At 44.1% G+C, this 16,911-nt stretch overlaps 1 protein-coding gene across 3 annotated transcripts in view; it reads right to left on the bottom strand.

The window, feature by feature from the left end:
* The window catches only part of LOC139758378 (uncharacterized), a 52,438-nt gene that overhangs the window by 13,753 nt on the left and 21,774 nt on the right, over positions 1-16,911 (bottom strand). For 2 of the 3 annotated variants that reach the window (XM_071679689.1, XM_071679688.1), the window contains one exon: positions 10,793-11,080. In XM_071679689.1, coding sequence (XP_071535790.1) covers positions 10,793-11,080 — 288 coding nt within the window. Of the gene's footprint in view, positions 1-10,792; positions 11,081-14,870; positions 15,253-16,911 lie in introns of those variants that run through there. The other variant, XM_071679687.1, reaches the window with a different exon arrangement.

The following is a 16,911-nucleotide window of genomic DNA, read 5'->3' as shown; positions in this document are numbered from 1 at the left end:
TCATTTCTTCTTTAGGGTGTGTCCGCAGCATTAATATCAGCTTTGGGGGAGGGTAGGTGTACCCTATCACCTTGGTGATCATACCTTTTGTTGTTTTTGTGAGGCATCAGTTCCCTAAACTTTAAATTAACACCTTAAAACACAGCTTCTTAAAAAGGTTTCAAATTAAGGACGGTTAGCAAGCGTCACTTGTCTGACGTCACTCGTGTTTTCAGTTTATGATTCGTCCTCTCATTTATCTATACTTGTAAACATGGAGGCCAACGTACCCATGACACTCAGACACCCCACCCCCCCTTGCGAAATAAAGATAAATGAATAACCATACGCTACATTTTCCACTGGAACAGAACCTCCCTTACTCCACTGACAAACGTTTAAGACCGAACGATTAATTTGATTTGGCGAGAAAGCACTCACGGACGAGCCCCCACTCCCCAAACCCTGAAAATTGATAAATCCCCAAAACCCTGTAAATTCTGAAAATTATAAACAAGTTACAGGACTGAGGAGTTCAGAGTTCGGCTCAAAATTTGACTGCGATCGGTTGGTGAACAAAAAACAGCACCCACATTAAATCTGCCATTGTTTCAAACTCAAAACGTAGGGTCTGTCGCCAATCTGTGAAAAAGCATTCGTCCTCAGATCAGTGACTTTGGCAAGGGCCTACAACCACCCCCCTAGTGTTGTGGGCTGATGTGTACAGAAAGCGCAGGCGCAGACGTACTCTACGTACCCAAAACGTACCCTGGCCTGGATGGTGGTGCTGGTGCTGGTGCTGCTGCAGTCATAACGATCGACCACGTTGGAATAAACACCCGTGAACCCCGTGAACTCTTCCTGTCCTTGAACATTAGTACAAAGAGGGTCAACAGAAAGCAACTGCTTAACTGCTGAAAGCAACGGTTGGAAAATCTCAAAAGGAGTTTTCAAAATGGTATATAAAGCAGACTTTTTTTTTTTTGGCCATGCACTGTGCCGAAACGCACAAACCTTTCAATTTAATAACTTTGAAAACACAATCAAATATTCACACACGAACACATTATTCATGTGAATGGCTTACCATATACCAACCCTTCTATATGCCACTCTCGGATGCTGTTCTGTACACTTGGAGAGAATGCCACAGAAAACCGTAAAAAACCTTTAAGGAACATTAGAACGAAAAATACATAACACCAATGTGTTCTTCAGCATTTTCCCCCAGTCTTACGAGATGAAAGTCATTTCGCTTGCTTTTGGAAAGACAGAGTAAAACAAAACTATATATACAAAAAAAAAAAAAAATACTAAGAAAATTCTTACCGTGAAGAAATACTAGGATTATTATGACTCCTAATGTACGAAGCTAGGCGAATGCCACCACAAAAAAGTGATGCTAGCTGTCACAGACCCGCCATATGGTGTTTGAGACAGACGAAGACCAGCTACATGGCTGCTGCTCTCTGGCAGCAAAAAGATACGACGCGACAGGGATCCTACAGCCACCTCTCCTTGACCATCAGGGTCAATGAAACAGCATTCTTGGCACCTTCACCTCACGGTAACATTTCCTTCGTTTAAGAATGATCAGAGTTATCATCTGAAGGAGGCTGGGGGATAGATTTCTCAAGGGTACTTTGCCTATTTCAGTCTACAACTTGAAAACAGCAACAAAAAACGTGATTGGGATGTCCAACACGGATCCTAGCTTTGCTTCTGTATACTGGCATACGTATATTTCTATCATAATCACAACACACATAAGTCTATACACACACGTGTGAACTGCCCTCCTAATTTCAACTGTTTTCAAGGCAACCACGAATAGCTAGCAACTTGATTACGTAAATCTACACAGAAAAGTTAATGACATCAATATCTCATGGTACTCAAAATTTACACTCCGTTATTTCAAGGGCGAAAAACCAGATAATGAATATAGCAATACTACAAGCATAAAACCCTGAGTATATGAATAATAAATACTTCCCTTTCCTGTCTGGGGCTACGTAGGAGGCGAGCAGCCTGAACAAGGGACAAACCATGCTCACCTCACAGTTCCCCCCTCACTTATATGGCCACAACGCCCTTGTCACCATACTCTTAGGGCCACAGAGTCACCTCCAGTCCACAACAAAGTCTCTCTCAACTTACTAAGAGGCCATCTCCTACCATTTCATGTTTATAATAGCCTCGCCCAAGAGGAAAAAAATGAGCAATTGATGGGCTGGGGGTGTATGTTCCAAGAAATTTCCGAAACAGATGAGTTGTAATATAAACATGAATACACGAGTACACACACATACTGTCCTCTATAAATATATAGCGAATGATCAATGAACGCTACAAAATGTCAGGGGTTGTAACCAATACTATAATTCCACGATTCACAACAATGAAGTGATTGTTTTAAAAATTAACGACAGGTTTTGGAGACAGAGTGCAGGAAATACTCGTACGATGCTGTAATCGAGGAGCACCCGGAGTTAGGAACTCAAATCTGGAAAATTTCCAAATTCTAAGCGTTGGTGGCATTCGAGAATCGTATATGGCCATGATCTCTAATTTACTGCATGTCAGAGGATGATGGCATATTCTGAAGTTTGGGATTTCGAGGCGAACTGGTAATTTAGCTTGTTCACATCCCGCAGAAACTCAAGTCAACCACAGTAAGGACGGGGCGGGCGCACCGTAACGGATCGGTCTGCTCCGCTGACTTTGACCAACCGTCACACCCATACCCGGAGGGGGCGCTCTCACCCCCATTAAGTGGTTCAACTTCAGGACCAGCCGGCGCCGCCACGTCGGGAATATGCGTGCCCCCCAGTGGCGAGGGGTACATGGGCTGAGGAAGGTGGCGAACAAAGATGGCTGGCGGGTGTGATGACAAGGGAGAGGAGAGAAGGTGGGATGTGAGGAATCCCCACCCTTATAGAATGCATTATGTACTGTGCTGCTGCCTATAGTAGTGTGGTCTGAACTTCTACTATACAAGGTTCAATGTAAAGCCAACTTTTGCCAATCGATCTTACCAGATCCGTGCAACCTGAGGGAGGGGGGGAACAAATCAACCCATCCCGAGAAACCAGACCGCTCGCTGGCTGTGGCCCAAACCTCATCACAACATTGCCTGCCGTACCATACCAAACTTTCGATCGGAAATATTCCTGGACGGGGCCTCACCCATCACCTACAACCATCTACGTGTTTCGAAAATCTACCATTTATATTTTGAGATGGAGCATGAAATTTCTCTTAAGCCCCTGTGAATGCCAATAGTATAGCACAGCAATTACAATTGTACATACTTTTTTCTCTTTTTCTTTTGACAGACTATGGCCAGGCATACATGGCTGAAGCTCACGTTTCAGTTTTTGCAAAACCTAAATTCCTATATAAGACATACACAGTTTCCATAGAAGAATTACTTCAATAACTAAAGCTATTAAGCTCACGAAATACATACATCATCTGATAAGTCCAAAAATCATTTCAGCAAGGCCCAATGACCAAATTTAAGGCTTCAGACGTAATACGCTGAAATTACCCTCAAATACTCTGGAGTGTCTTGGGACATTCTTCTCTGTGAAAGGATGTTTGACTACGCCCGCAGGAGGCGCTCTGGCCTCTTGCCCGCGTCAGCAGCAACATCGCATTTAGGACTCGGCGACCCCCGCTGGCACGGCGCTTCGAAACACAAGTGATACAGTGTAATCACCTACGCAGCCCACTTATCGTCTGGAAGCCATTAAAATGTACGCTGCTGTCTGGTGCGCTTTTTGTCACCTCTTCTCGTGGTTCGACTCCACCGCCGAATCCGTTTGGGTTCAGATTGGATAAGGAACCTACGTTAGTGGTTACGATGATCCCATACCGCGGCAACAATGGTGTACAAACAAACATGAACGTGTCAGATTCTATTTTCTTAACCTGACTACGCAGATGGACAATACTTAACCATTGCGCCACATCGAAACCAGAACGATTTCAGGTCAGGATACAGGATTCAGTTACAAATTACAGCTTCAGAATCGCTGAAAATGATCTTACCTACTTCATCGAAAAGAAAAGTAAGTCTATTAAAGTACGCGATTGGAAATAAATATTCAGTAACTTATGGTGCGGTTCCTTGTTTCATTTCCACTCGGTAACTGTTGAATACGACACACATTACCAAGTTAAGCTTAACCTTCTGAATAAACATAAACCTATATAACTAGGAAACATCAAGAATAATCGGGATGGACTAAACCATTTAAACCAGGAACACAAATCACTAGAAATCAAATACTAAAGATTATGATGCACGAAGAAAGGGCACGCCAAACTCCTCAGCACACTACTAAACCTCTCTCTCTCTCTCTCTCGTCATTCATCTCCTGCCACAAGCATAAGAAAGCCCTCTTCTCGTCCCATACACCACCCTTGCCGCATGGCAACATAAGGCCTACCACCACCACTATCCCAACCTGAAGAGGGATAGCCCCCCCCCTTCCCCACCGTCCCGTAAGCCTCTTGGCGACAAGACTGACGTCACGTGTGAAGGGCGGCTACACGTGAGGGGCGGCTACACGTGATGCCCCACAGAAGACTCGACCGCTCCTCTCTACGTTGGCGGTGATGGCTGGCGAGGACATACCACAGCACAGTCACCGGACCCCTGCGATGGCACGCATCGATACAAGTAGGTAAGCAAGGTGGAAGACATGGACGCCACGGCCATGTAGTGTCTTTTCCTAAACATCTGAAGGAGTTAAAGATTTTGGAAATTGTTGGGCTTATGGAGTGTAGCGGTTACCGTTCCTGACCGTCACGCATTTACGGCCCGCTCAAGGTTGACGCATAGGTTCGACTCCTGGTTACGGCAGTCGGTCCACAGTTAACCCAGCTAATCATCCACCCCTAGAGGCTGGTCGATAAAACGGGTACCTGTCGAAGGCTGGGGTAGAGAGAGAGAGAGAGAGAGAGAGAGAGAGAGAGAGAGAGAGAGAGAGAGAGAGAGAGAGAGAGAGAGAGAGAGATGCAGTCTCAGCTACGAAGAAAAAACAAGAAAACTTGACACTAAGGGCCAACATGACCCCTAACAGATAAGCCTAAATCTCAAATAAGAAACCAACCATCCAGTATCTGAGAAAGTTCAAATCCATCTTCAACATACCTAATAGCAAAAAATGGCAATACTTCAACTTTTTATTTGAAAAAAAAAAATTCTCTTGCATCAAAGTTAAAACTTCACACTCATCAATTTCCTCAAGGGCAGCCTTTGAACGGTACCTTAAACCTACGGTACGACATCGCATTAATATCCTATTCTAATCGCAATTTTAGAACTGAAACTTCTAAGGTAAGGGTTCACTCTAAGTGACTTTGAAAAATAAAAATCTATTTACGTCACAATCCTCAGAGACCAGGGGGGTCCAAGAGCCTTCCCATCACCCTAAGCTCTACTGCCACAAGGCCCGTAAGAGGATGGAAAGGCATGTTGCCATACTTCGGTTACCCATGTATTTGCGTCTATGACTAATCGTTCACCTTCTGGTGATCGGTAGCGCCTAGAACAGATGGGACGGTTCTAACTCTAAACTACACAGCATCCAAGACTTTACAAAAGCTAGAAATCATCTATAGAGAATTTCCTTAATATAAGAGTAACAATACAATGTGAGGGTGAGGAGCAGCGCCGGTTAAAAACAGCCCAACTGACTGCTTCCACACCGGAACGAAAACGTGACACGTTACTCCAAACAGATCTGTTGACAGACATTCAAGTCTTCGTCCATTTACAGAAACTTTCGACCACTTTGATCCGACTTTCGATGGATTATGAAGTGGGACGGACGTCTTGGGAATAGTCCCATCAACCAGTGGGGAAACCGAAGAAGGGGTGTGTACTTATGTCTTGAGACCAGAACCTTAATATAGCATACGGCTAACCCAGCCGGCCACACACGCCTTCACTTGTCTACCTGACTTAGTCTAAGGCCAATTCTCCGCTCGTCGTCTACTCAATCAGAGCCAAGTTCACTTACGTCAAGACCTTGATGTGCTTTGTTATATACCCCGTAATGCTGGTATATATAATTTTGACAACCTTGGACAAAACTGTTCGTCAGCAATGATCAGACCGACAATTCACAAAATTCATCTATCGTGAGATAGGTAATCTTTGTCAATGTTTCATTCTTTTGCCTAATAGAACATAAAAAAAAAAATGGTAATTTTCACATAACCAAAAAATAATCCTTCTCGACAAAGGAATAAGATAAACCTATTACAATTCACATCCTTATCGTACCCAGTTGGCGGCAAGGCCCCTAAGTGTAAAAATAACATGGGTCTCATACAAGGCTACGTCACGATTCGGTAGTGGGTTTTCAGGGGTACGGGAGGCCAATAGAAGTTCCGGCAAGAGGCCAGCAAAGTAGCCGTGAGGGAGGTTGGCGAGCGAGAGACATGATTTAAGATAACTGAGGTATGGTATTGAGGGGGTGACATATTGCCATGTAGACACACCACAAAGGACGACGAAAATGTGGAGAAACACTGCGCGCTACATCTACGAGATGCGGGGAGGCAGTTACGTGGCGTAACATTAAAATGTCACACGAGTTGCTAGAGGAAAATGCAAGGCGGCTGTAGGTGTCGAGGTAGTAGCACGGAAGCGGAGTGGCGCCAAGGAAGATGAACAAATGAAAGGCGCAACAGGAGGGGCTGGTGGAGATGCTGAGAACGGAAGAGGAATGGAAAGGAATTAAAGACATGGAGTAAGAAGGTCACATGACAGATGCTGAAAAGCCGGCAGGCAACACCTAAAATTCCTAGTGACTGTGACTCACAAACAACTGTAACTATTACTACCGCAACAGAGAGACGCTGTAGCCTCGTTACCACCTCCCACTCATCCGGGAGAAGCCATAGTCTAAGCGCAGAACACAACAATAATGGGGCTTGCCACGATAAAGTTTCAAAACAATCGTTCAATGGGAACTACAGCTGGGCATGGACACTGCTTACAGACCACTGCCTTACCAAAGTAAGGCTAAAATCCGAGACATCCGAGTAATCTCCTATGCAAAAGACTCCAGTGAACGCAGTTTAGTAGCACAACGGCGCAATATGCATTTTCTACTCTCCACTCAAATAATGCAGGTCCTCCGAACACGCACTCGTGATGAAATTTATGAAATTCCAACATTCTGGTCCAGTTCATGAACCTTTACGTGCAAACCGTATCCTCTTTGGCGCACCGCTCCCCGGGCGTGTAGAAATGAGGAATACACTCGCCGCTATTTTGAGACAAAAAGCAAATCAATCACTCGGGTAATCCACATAAAATGCCGACTGCACTTCCAACACGGGTCAATCTGACCCTTGCAGCCCCATCTTCAAAAAAATAAACTTGCCAAATTCTCCATTTTATTCGAGTGGTGTTATCGTAAGTTTATCATAATGCAGGTCCACACTACCCGCTCATTATTGCATCAATCACACGACACACGAGCATGCCTTTGCGTCGAAAATAACACGCCAAAGTTAAGAGCCATGGGCGTACGTCGACGGTTAGGGGGGGAACTAAACGAAGGAAGACAGGCAACAGTTGTTCACAGACCACAAAGCAAGCGCGTCACAAAGCCCTGGGGGTAGTGGTTAGATCTTTGTTATAATGTTATTTACACTCCCCCTGCCACATCTGGCTATGAAGAAACCATTCCATGGCCAATCTAATTTAACACAAGATTTTCAACTTATCTGAATTCGAACTTAGAAAAATGGAAATGGCATTCATTTCATTAATATATATTTAGTTACGGGAACATGATGGTACAATGTTGAATGACATAATCTTTGAAAGGGTTGGGGTAAAGGTGAGGAAGCATTCCCAGCAACGTATCCAAGATAACACTTATGAGATAAATATTTTCATGAGAACGATATGTGTTCACAAGATTTACAAAGCGAAATATATATATAAGAATCCCAAATATATAAACCAAGAGAAGGAAAATCCTTAAACTGCTCTACATAACACCACAATATAGTGTGTAGCTACGATTACTGATCACATCATAACTGCTTCCCTACGAGACCAGTACAAGACAGAGGTAATGCAGACGAAGGGGAAAGCTAAGGCGAACCCACGTCAAACGTAGAACAGTAATGGTTCGTGATCAGTCAGTCATCGTCGTCGCCCCTCGCACCAAGCTCGCCTCCCGGTCCTGTCCCCGAGCATGACGACGTACCCCATAACCCCAGCCACCGGCGAGGCTGCTGCCACCACCGCTGTTGCCGCTGCATGGCACGCGCACCCAACACTACCCTCCCTCACTCCCCACACCACACCACCACATGCCACCACTCACCACCTCCTCACGATATACGCACCGCCACACAACATACTAACACTTCTACAGTTTAGATAAATATTATACATATATATATATATATATATATATATATATATATATATATATATATATATATATATATATATATACATACACACACAAGGTAACCGTGCAAGTGCATAATTGCTGGGAAGATATTCTTCGTGCACACAACACTCAAATTAAGACTTACGGTATCTTAAACGGATAAAGAGAAATCATTTAGTTTCTGATCCTACGCACACTTAAATCTCTTTGCCTTTGGATCATTCATTCAGCCGATTTCTCGTACAATTATTCCTGCCTGAGACCTTATCTGGCAACGGCAAGCACTCTCCTAAAATGAACCCTCCACGAATCTATCAAATAGTTCTTGCCACTTGACACCTACACCAACCTGATAATTACACCTTCAAAAAATTTGATGATAGGCTGCCTCTCTCTCTCTCTCTCCCTTCGGGAACCACCAGCTCCTCCTCCTCCACCAGGCCAACGGACCTAACGACTTCCAGTTCGACTCGCGCCCCAGACCCCCCAGCCAAACACCCCACTTCAGAACTGTATGCGTTCCTGTTTCCCTGCCTCCACATCTACCAATTCCCCTATTCATTCCATTTTCAAATATTCTACCTATCTACCAGTCAGTCACCAACTTCCCATTCATTCCATTCTCAAGTATTCTACCTATCTACCAGTCAGTCACCAATTTCCCATTCATTCAATTCTCAAGTATTGTACCTATCTACCAGTCAGTCAGTCAGTCATTCAGACAGTCAGCCTACAAGACACGTCACGTCAAGTCTTATCAGCTTATCAGAGAGCCAACACCAGCAGCCACCACCATCCTGTGGTCTGTCTGCCTCTCGTCCTCCCTCACCTTACCCCGCCCGCCCGCCACCACAGTGGGTCAGGCTTACGTAACTCCCCGGAAAAATCGATAGGGCCGCAACCCTCCCACCTTACTACCCCCCACCCACCCCACCCATAACAAACTCATGCCTGCACCGTGTGCTTGCAAGACCGCCTTCCCTCCCCCCAATCCCACCCCAACAAACCCGTGCCCTCACAGTGTGCCTCCCTGCAAGGCCACTCCCCTCCTCCCCCAACCAGAAGTGAAACCCAGATAACAGTGTGACAAGGTCAACCCCAGGAGGGCAGGGACAGTATATCCTTATCTACATAGGATAAATACAAGACACTACAGTACCGAAGGAAAAAGAGGCTGCAGAAAGCACACACGTGTTTCAGACATGACTCAAAGGATGGAAGATTTGCGAAACCAAAGAGAAAGGGATGATAAAACTAGAGGTGATAGTACGAGAGTTAAGACGACGTCAATCTATATAGGTTCGCAAAAAACTATATATATATATATATATATATATATATATATATATATATATATATATATATATATATATATATATATGGGAGGAATGGCGTGGAGAAAGAAGAGGTTTACGAATCAAAGCTCACGAACTCCTCTTGCCCCCCACACACCCTCATACCATCATACCAAGCTGGGCACTCTACAGGGTGGTGTGGGTAGGTGGGTATATATAGCACCAATAGTTGCAAATGCGAGAGAGAGAGAGAGAGAGAGAGAGAGAGAGAGAATGCCATCGGCAACCAGATGGGGAATGCTCAAGAACCACCATACAACATATTTATCAAATGATTCCGAGGGAGCCTCTTGACACTCGAGGTATCTACACACTACTTCGTGTGGTGTTGGCCGTGTTGTTGTTCTTGGTGCTGTTGGAGTTGTCGGGGATATTGTTGGAGATGGTGGGAATGCTGGTGCAAAGATATTTTCTCCCTCACTCCGTAACATTATTGAATCCTACTGTACAGTAGTACAGTAGGATTCAGAGGTCGGCAGTCAGGAAATTCCACAAAGATCATCAACAACAACATATAAAGACCCCAAGATTCACGCGGGCATCTCCCTGAGGAAATGTCGCCAAAGCTGTAATGTCTACGTTTATGCCAAGCACAAACAATGGAAGCCAAGACGCAGGCTGCTGCGATCATAACACGTCTGTCTATGTGGAGTAAACTTATAATAATAATAATCCCACCCAATAAAAGGTTATAAGGGGTAGAAATGATCACCAATTCTATAAAAAAAAAAAAAAAAAATGGCGAGACGTAATTATATTCAGAAGTAGCCACAGATACGGAAGGAGTATAAGACGGCCATGACAATGAAAATGGTTTTAAAGGAATGTTTTTTTTTTGAAGAACAGGTGAAGATGTGGCTACGAGAATCAAGTTTTCAGCCCCGAGGTGAAGGCCCTTGCTACGTGTGGGGGGAACGTGGACGCCCTGACTTACTCGTGGAGAAAGTGGACGCCCTGACTACCTTTAGGGAATGTGGTGTACGCCGTAGGGGGAGAGAGAGGCATGGGAGGAGTACTCACGTGGGATATTGAGCGACCCGGGGATCTCGCCATAGTTCTCCAGTTCCTGTGGGTGACGCACGTCAATGAGGGCGATGGCCCCCGCGACCTGAAGGGCGCGCAGCTCCTCGAAGTCCAGTTCCGTCCGGCGGTTGATCCTTCGCGGGGCGGCCGAGTGCGTGGGGGACTGCATGGGCGTGTGCGTGGGCGTGTGGCTTGGTGTGTGGCTTGGCGTGTGGTTTGGCGTATGGGTCGGGGTGTGAGACGTAGATGAGGACTGTGCTACATGCTGACTGCAGTACCCACAAGCTGCAACACAAACAGGAAATAAAAGTAAATAAGATGCGCGAAAGTCTCAGAACCTCACTTAATTTCTAACTGCAAGAGTAATACATACAAAAAAAATGAAATATAAAGAAGTACTTACGCTGGCAGCAGAGAAAATGTAACGATTACATGACTTCCCGGATTATTCTTTGCACTCTTACACACACAAACACACACATATACACACACACACACACCTCTCTTTTTCAGAAGCTGACCCAACACTATTTGTAATCGTTCAACTGCAATCTGTAGAATTCTCCAGACGCACTTACCATCACGTAGAAACAAGATCTTTTATAAAGCCAAACCGGTTCCAAAGTCATAAGAAGATATATTTCAAGAGAGAAAATACTAAAACTTCAGCCACACAATCATTTTCCGGTTGTTTATCATCCGCTTGTTCTGATAAAGAGAATCATTCTCACTCGGGTTTAACACATAAAAACTGGAAATTGAAAAGCAAAAGCTTAACGTGCCCTTTACACAAACTGTGTACACTAAGACATACAAAACCCCCTTCCATTTAAACTAGAAACAAACAGATGTAAGAAGAGGAGGAAGGTCTACGGGCAAGGCAGAGTCACAAATGCCAAGTGAGTACGGCAGCTGCTGCTGCTGGCTGATCCAAGACCCCAGTTTCTAAACACACAAGTCCACACCAAACCCCCGTAGGTGTGGATGAACAACCGGGCTGGCAGTGAGCCTCCTGCCCAGTCCGAAACTCAATGGTGATAAAGACACAGCACCAAGACTCAGAGAGAGAGGGTGGGAAAGGAAAGCAGTGCTTGCGATAACCTGGGTCCAAAGGGGCAAACAATGCCCCCCTGGGGAGAGGAGATATAACGGTCCGGTCTGGGACTCCCAACTGATGTCAACGACGAACAAAGTTCTGGTGGTCCAAGGGTCACCTTCCAACAAATGAAAAGAAGAAAAAAAAAATACGAGGAGTTTTCTACTTCGCGTCAAAAGTTGAAAATTTGGTTATATTTCCATTATGATTAGTATACTTCACACACGACACTCATGACTTGAAAATACCGTTTTATTTATCTGCAACTATGTCAGCAGTTACGTCTGTATTAGAAGGATAAATTACACCGGACTTTGGTTGGTTATTTAGGCTACAGGACTATAGACTGCCACGCTCACTACCTTCTTCAGGTGCTCATGATTACTCTTAAGGCAATACACACTCTCTGCATAACCATATATCGATTCATATACCACAAGTCTTCCTAACACATCAATAATATCAGGAATTGTTCTATTTGTACTTTAGAACAGTATAGATGAAAGAGACCTAAGTTTAAGTAGTATATCAGATGAAACATACCGTTTTCAATGGTATATCAAGTTATGAACCTTGTCAAAAATGTCTAACCGGAGAATTCTGCATTGAGAGAACAGTTTTTTTTTCGGATAATGTGGATATTACTTTGATCAATACTTCACACAGTTACTTAAATCTATCAAAAGTCAGGACTAGTCACTTGTACATTGATGATACTGATGTTATACCGATTTCTACAGTACAGTGAAAACGCAAGTGACTACACCAGCAGGCAAGGCCACACGAAAACATGTGATAAGAGAACTATGACTCAGATCGACAGTTCATAAAATGATAAAAAGGCATGCGACAATCTGTAGAATCCACTGTCATTCATGGGATTCAATAACATTGCAGACACTTAGGGGATTATGGGGAGGGTTCAGTAGCATCCTAGTCTTAACCTCTCTTCTCTCTCTCCTTATACCACCACATACGACCTCAACCAACCAACAGTCACTCACTCTGCCTTCCCTCTAAGCACGAACACAAGTCCCTTATCGTCATCTTATCGGCCACTACACCGACTGCCGGCACAAGGCTGGGGGAGGCCAAGTGTTGAAGTGGAAAACACTTTTCGGGAGTTCAAAACATCAAATATCATGATAAGCAGTCCATCAATTAATCATACAAACCAGGTCTCCAATCACCTGGGTAGTGATGGGGTTGGAATCATCATCCCCTTGAGCACAATAGTACGACCCGGGGGTATAATGGGCTAGCCTTTGACCCTCAGCACTTAAGGGTTAAATGTTGACCCCCGGCACTTAAGGGTTAAATGAGGTCAAAACATAATATCCGAGGGGTTTACAGTCATCGTCATAAGGATATCCCAAAGCGTCACCAAGCAAAATGAATCGTCCAATCATAAATACTTTTGTGCCACCCTGTACTATTTTCTTCTCTAAATATGCTCCAAAGAGCATAATCTAAAGTCTTTCTATAAGTAAAAAGAAACAGTTTACCTAATATCATACCAAGAAACACTGATGGCTAGCACTTTCGTTCCCTGAAGGTACCGGGGCCTGAAAGTGTTCCAAAAAACTATTTCAAAGCAATGTGCCAATGCTCCAACAATACCTAGCTGGGAACTAGTAGTAGAGGCTGTATTAACAAGGAAATGAAAACAAGGGTGTGGGACACATGATAGATAACAGGGGCGTGGGGTAGAAAAAGGTTTGAGGCCCGGGTTACTGAGCTGTGCGGGTGGTAGAGATTATCAGCTTCGAAGATACGTACAATCCTTGAGTATGGCTGGCGTGATCTTCGACCGGACCCTCAAGGGGGACAATCAAAAACCATGCTAATGTATCCTTAAGAGCCGTAACCTCGTGCTCAAGAAGTGCAGCAATTCATCCTCTTCTGTGCAAGTTCTAACCAGGAAACTGACTTTTTTTTTCCTCTCAGACCAAAGCCACGCTTCAGAATATTTCGCTGGGTCGTAGTAAAATGTCATAAAAAGCGGATAGTTACCTGATAATAGTTAGTTATTGAAGCATTATTCGTGCGAGAGGATCTTGCCAGAGCTGTTTAAAACTGATGGAATATTTGTAAAGTCTACTGCAAGACCAACATGCCAAACTATATATATATATATATATATATAATCAATCATGCCTCAGTTTCAAGACAGAAACTGTAAAATACACAAAGTTCTTCTATTCCCTTCAACATTTTCTTGTCAAAATCGACTACCCTGATTTGAAGGTATTCTGAAGGTATTATTTGAAAATAATCTTTCACGTAATCTTACAGTCATGAAGTTCTTCTAAATAAAGATATTCACTAAATGATTTAAATATAAATGAATCTTCACATGCGGAGATGCACGAACGCATTCTACAAAATATATAAAGCCCACACTTGATATAAGAGATTCAACAAGACTAAATATACTCATACGTCTGTACATGAAGAACACCTTGAGAGTAAACTGTGCGAGGAGCTCTGTAAGGCAGAAATCATAAAACAAATACAAGAAGAAATGCACCAAAACTCGTGACCATTTGGTGCTAGGATACTGTAAGCAAAACCTTGGTACTAATTACGGATGCACTCAGGGATGACAGCAGTGGTTCCTTGACATACAAGCCTTGCATCAGGGAAGCCAATCATTGTGGGGTATTAGCATATGAGTACGTATGGGTGCGGTGCGGTTAACAAAGAACATCAAGTCACAGGAACTGCAAGTGCGACGCTCACCAATGAGCAGCAGGGATGCATGATGGTGACGTCGAACAATGAGATCCCTGGTAACCACCAGGGGGATGCAAGTATCTTAGTGTAATCACTAAAAAGTACACTAGAGATGTGTGTAACTACTACACATTGGAGGTACGTGTGTGATCACTGTAAGGGTGCGACTAATTGATGCATATGACTAATAACTGGAGGGCACATCACGTGAAGCTGTGTCTAATCAAAAAGATTTTTTTTTACCTGTCTTAGATATACAGTTAGTGGTATTAGTGGTAGTAGTAGTATAGGTGGCTTGGCCATTACTAAGTTGCTGTGTCGACCCATGAACAGGGGCGGGTGGGGGGAGGTGCCGAGTGGACATGGGCCGCCCATGGTGTTGGGTGTGGTGTACCACATCCGCGTGTGAGGAAATGCGAGCAGAACATATCTTACATAGGCTTAAGATGCGGGGTAAGGCCGACAGCGACTTGGCTAACACCTCCATCTCTCTGTTGTGGACCGGACCGGCGGGCGGAAGCAAGACCAGTCAAAAACCTTCTGGATCGGTAGTGGTGTCCTAGTACGACCTTGATAGTTGTAGTCAGGAATGCTTCAGTTGTTGTTTTCACCAGGTCCTTCAACACCTGTTTTTTTTTAATATTCTGAAGGGGTCCTAGTTGTAGTTCGTTCGGCGGGTGGCAAGCGTAGATGATAGCTGCACTTCCGTATGGATGTTGTTCTTTGATGGTGCGAGTGGGCCGAAGCCCCGGTCTTCCCTAACCAACCTCTCTTCGCGAAGCGTGTGTTTGTTATAACTCGACCTCCTACCCCGGGCCAAGCTTTATATACCCCCTCGGCCCCGGTGGCGTTATCACCCTCGCAGTTGGCTGGGTATATTTCATCACCATTTTACTCCCCTATGATATGGAAAGTACCTTTCAAAGATACAGCAAGTCTTCTCTTCTCATTCTAACGCTGGAATCACCCTTATTACAGCTGGAGAAGTAAGGGAACTCAGATAAAAGCCTTGTTTTGTCCGGATAGGGAACACGTGTCAGCGCCAGCCTCACCGCGCAGGCGCACCTATGGCTCGGCTAGACCCACTGTACCTCCTCCCAACCTAATGCCGACATTTACGTGGTAATATCAGCACAGACTACACTAACAACACTACAAGAGTGTTCTAGACATCAGAAACACTGAGACACACCCTGACAAGTGCTTATACACTTGCAGGAATCCTCAACTTGCAGGACCCTGAAGTACCTTACAGGGGCGTTACGTAACATCTATTATCGATTCAAGGGAGTAGGACGAGGGTGAGAGAGAGAGAGAGAGAGAGGGAGGGAGGAGAGTTTGTACTCCGCGCAGTAGTCCCGACGTGGCAAGAGGAGGGAAACACCAGCATGACGCAGTACGCAGAGATCTGGTTGTAACTGCTCCCTTATCTTAGCCACAAGCAGAATCGCCATATCACAATACCTCGCCCCCTTAGATCGCGACAAAGGCCTAGGCTTTCCTCGACTTGAACATAATAGGTATGATACAAGGAGGGAGAATGGACAGGGGTAATGATAAAAGGAAGACGGAAAGAAAGCATATGTGATGATAGTAACGAATACATCTGTTCAATAAACAAGAACCAAAACGAGACTCAACTAAATGTAATAGAATGATGAACAGTTCCTCCAACTGGAACATGATACAGCCAAAGCAATCAACCTTTACGTGAATGCATGTTTGAAAACTTAACCCCTTTTGGATTCCCTTACCTTAGGAATTGGGGCTAAAATATCTGAATCATCACTAATCACTTCTGCTTTTTTAATATGAGTCACATTTTAACCTAACGTTTAACGGCCTTCCGAAAAACGCCCTTTTTGGCCCTTTCTGTTCTATGAAGGAATATTCACCGAAAAAAAAGAAAATACAATAGCCTAAATCTTGGTGCATGAACCACTTTAGCCTAAAATATCAAAACGATCGACCATTGGAAAAACGCAAACCAAAGGTTTTATGAGAATGACGAATAAATACATCAAATATTCTTTGCATGAATCAAGCGAGCTTCTATACTCCAAAAACACGAAACCGAACTCTAAAATCACATGATACAAATAACGGCACGGGGGTAAGTTGACTACAACGAAAAAAAAAAAAGCGTTGGTAATTACTATATTTTATCAAAAATTCGAAAACGATCCAGTACGTCTATACCAATACGTCAGTCATATGACTATTGTTTGTGGTATCTTAAATAAATCCAAAATTAACTGCCAATTACAATGTACATCCCTCCCCC

The sequence above is a fragment of the Panulirus ornatus genome, chromosome 30 (assembly GCF_036320965.1).
Source record: "Panulirus ornatus isolate Po-2019 chromosome 30, ASM3632096v1, whole genome shotgun sequence".
In the NCBI taxonomy this organism is placed as follows: domain Eukaryota; kingdom Metazoa; phylum Arthropoda; class Malacostraca; order Decapoda; family Palinuridae; genus Panulirus; species Panulirus ornatus.
The sequence above is the reverse complement of the archived record's forward strand: the minus strand, read 5'-3'. Positions and strand labels throughout refer to the sequence as shown.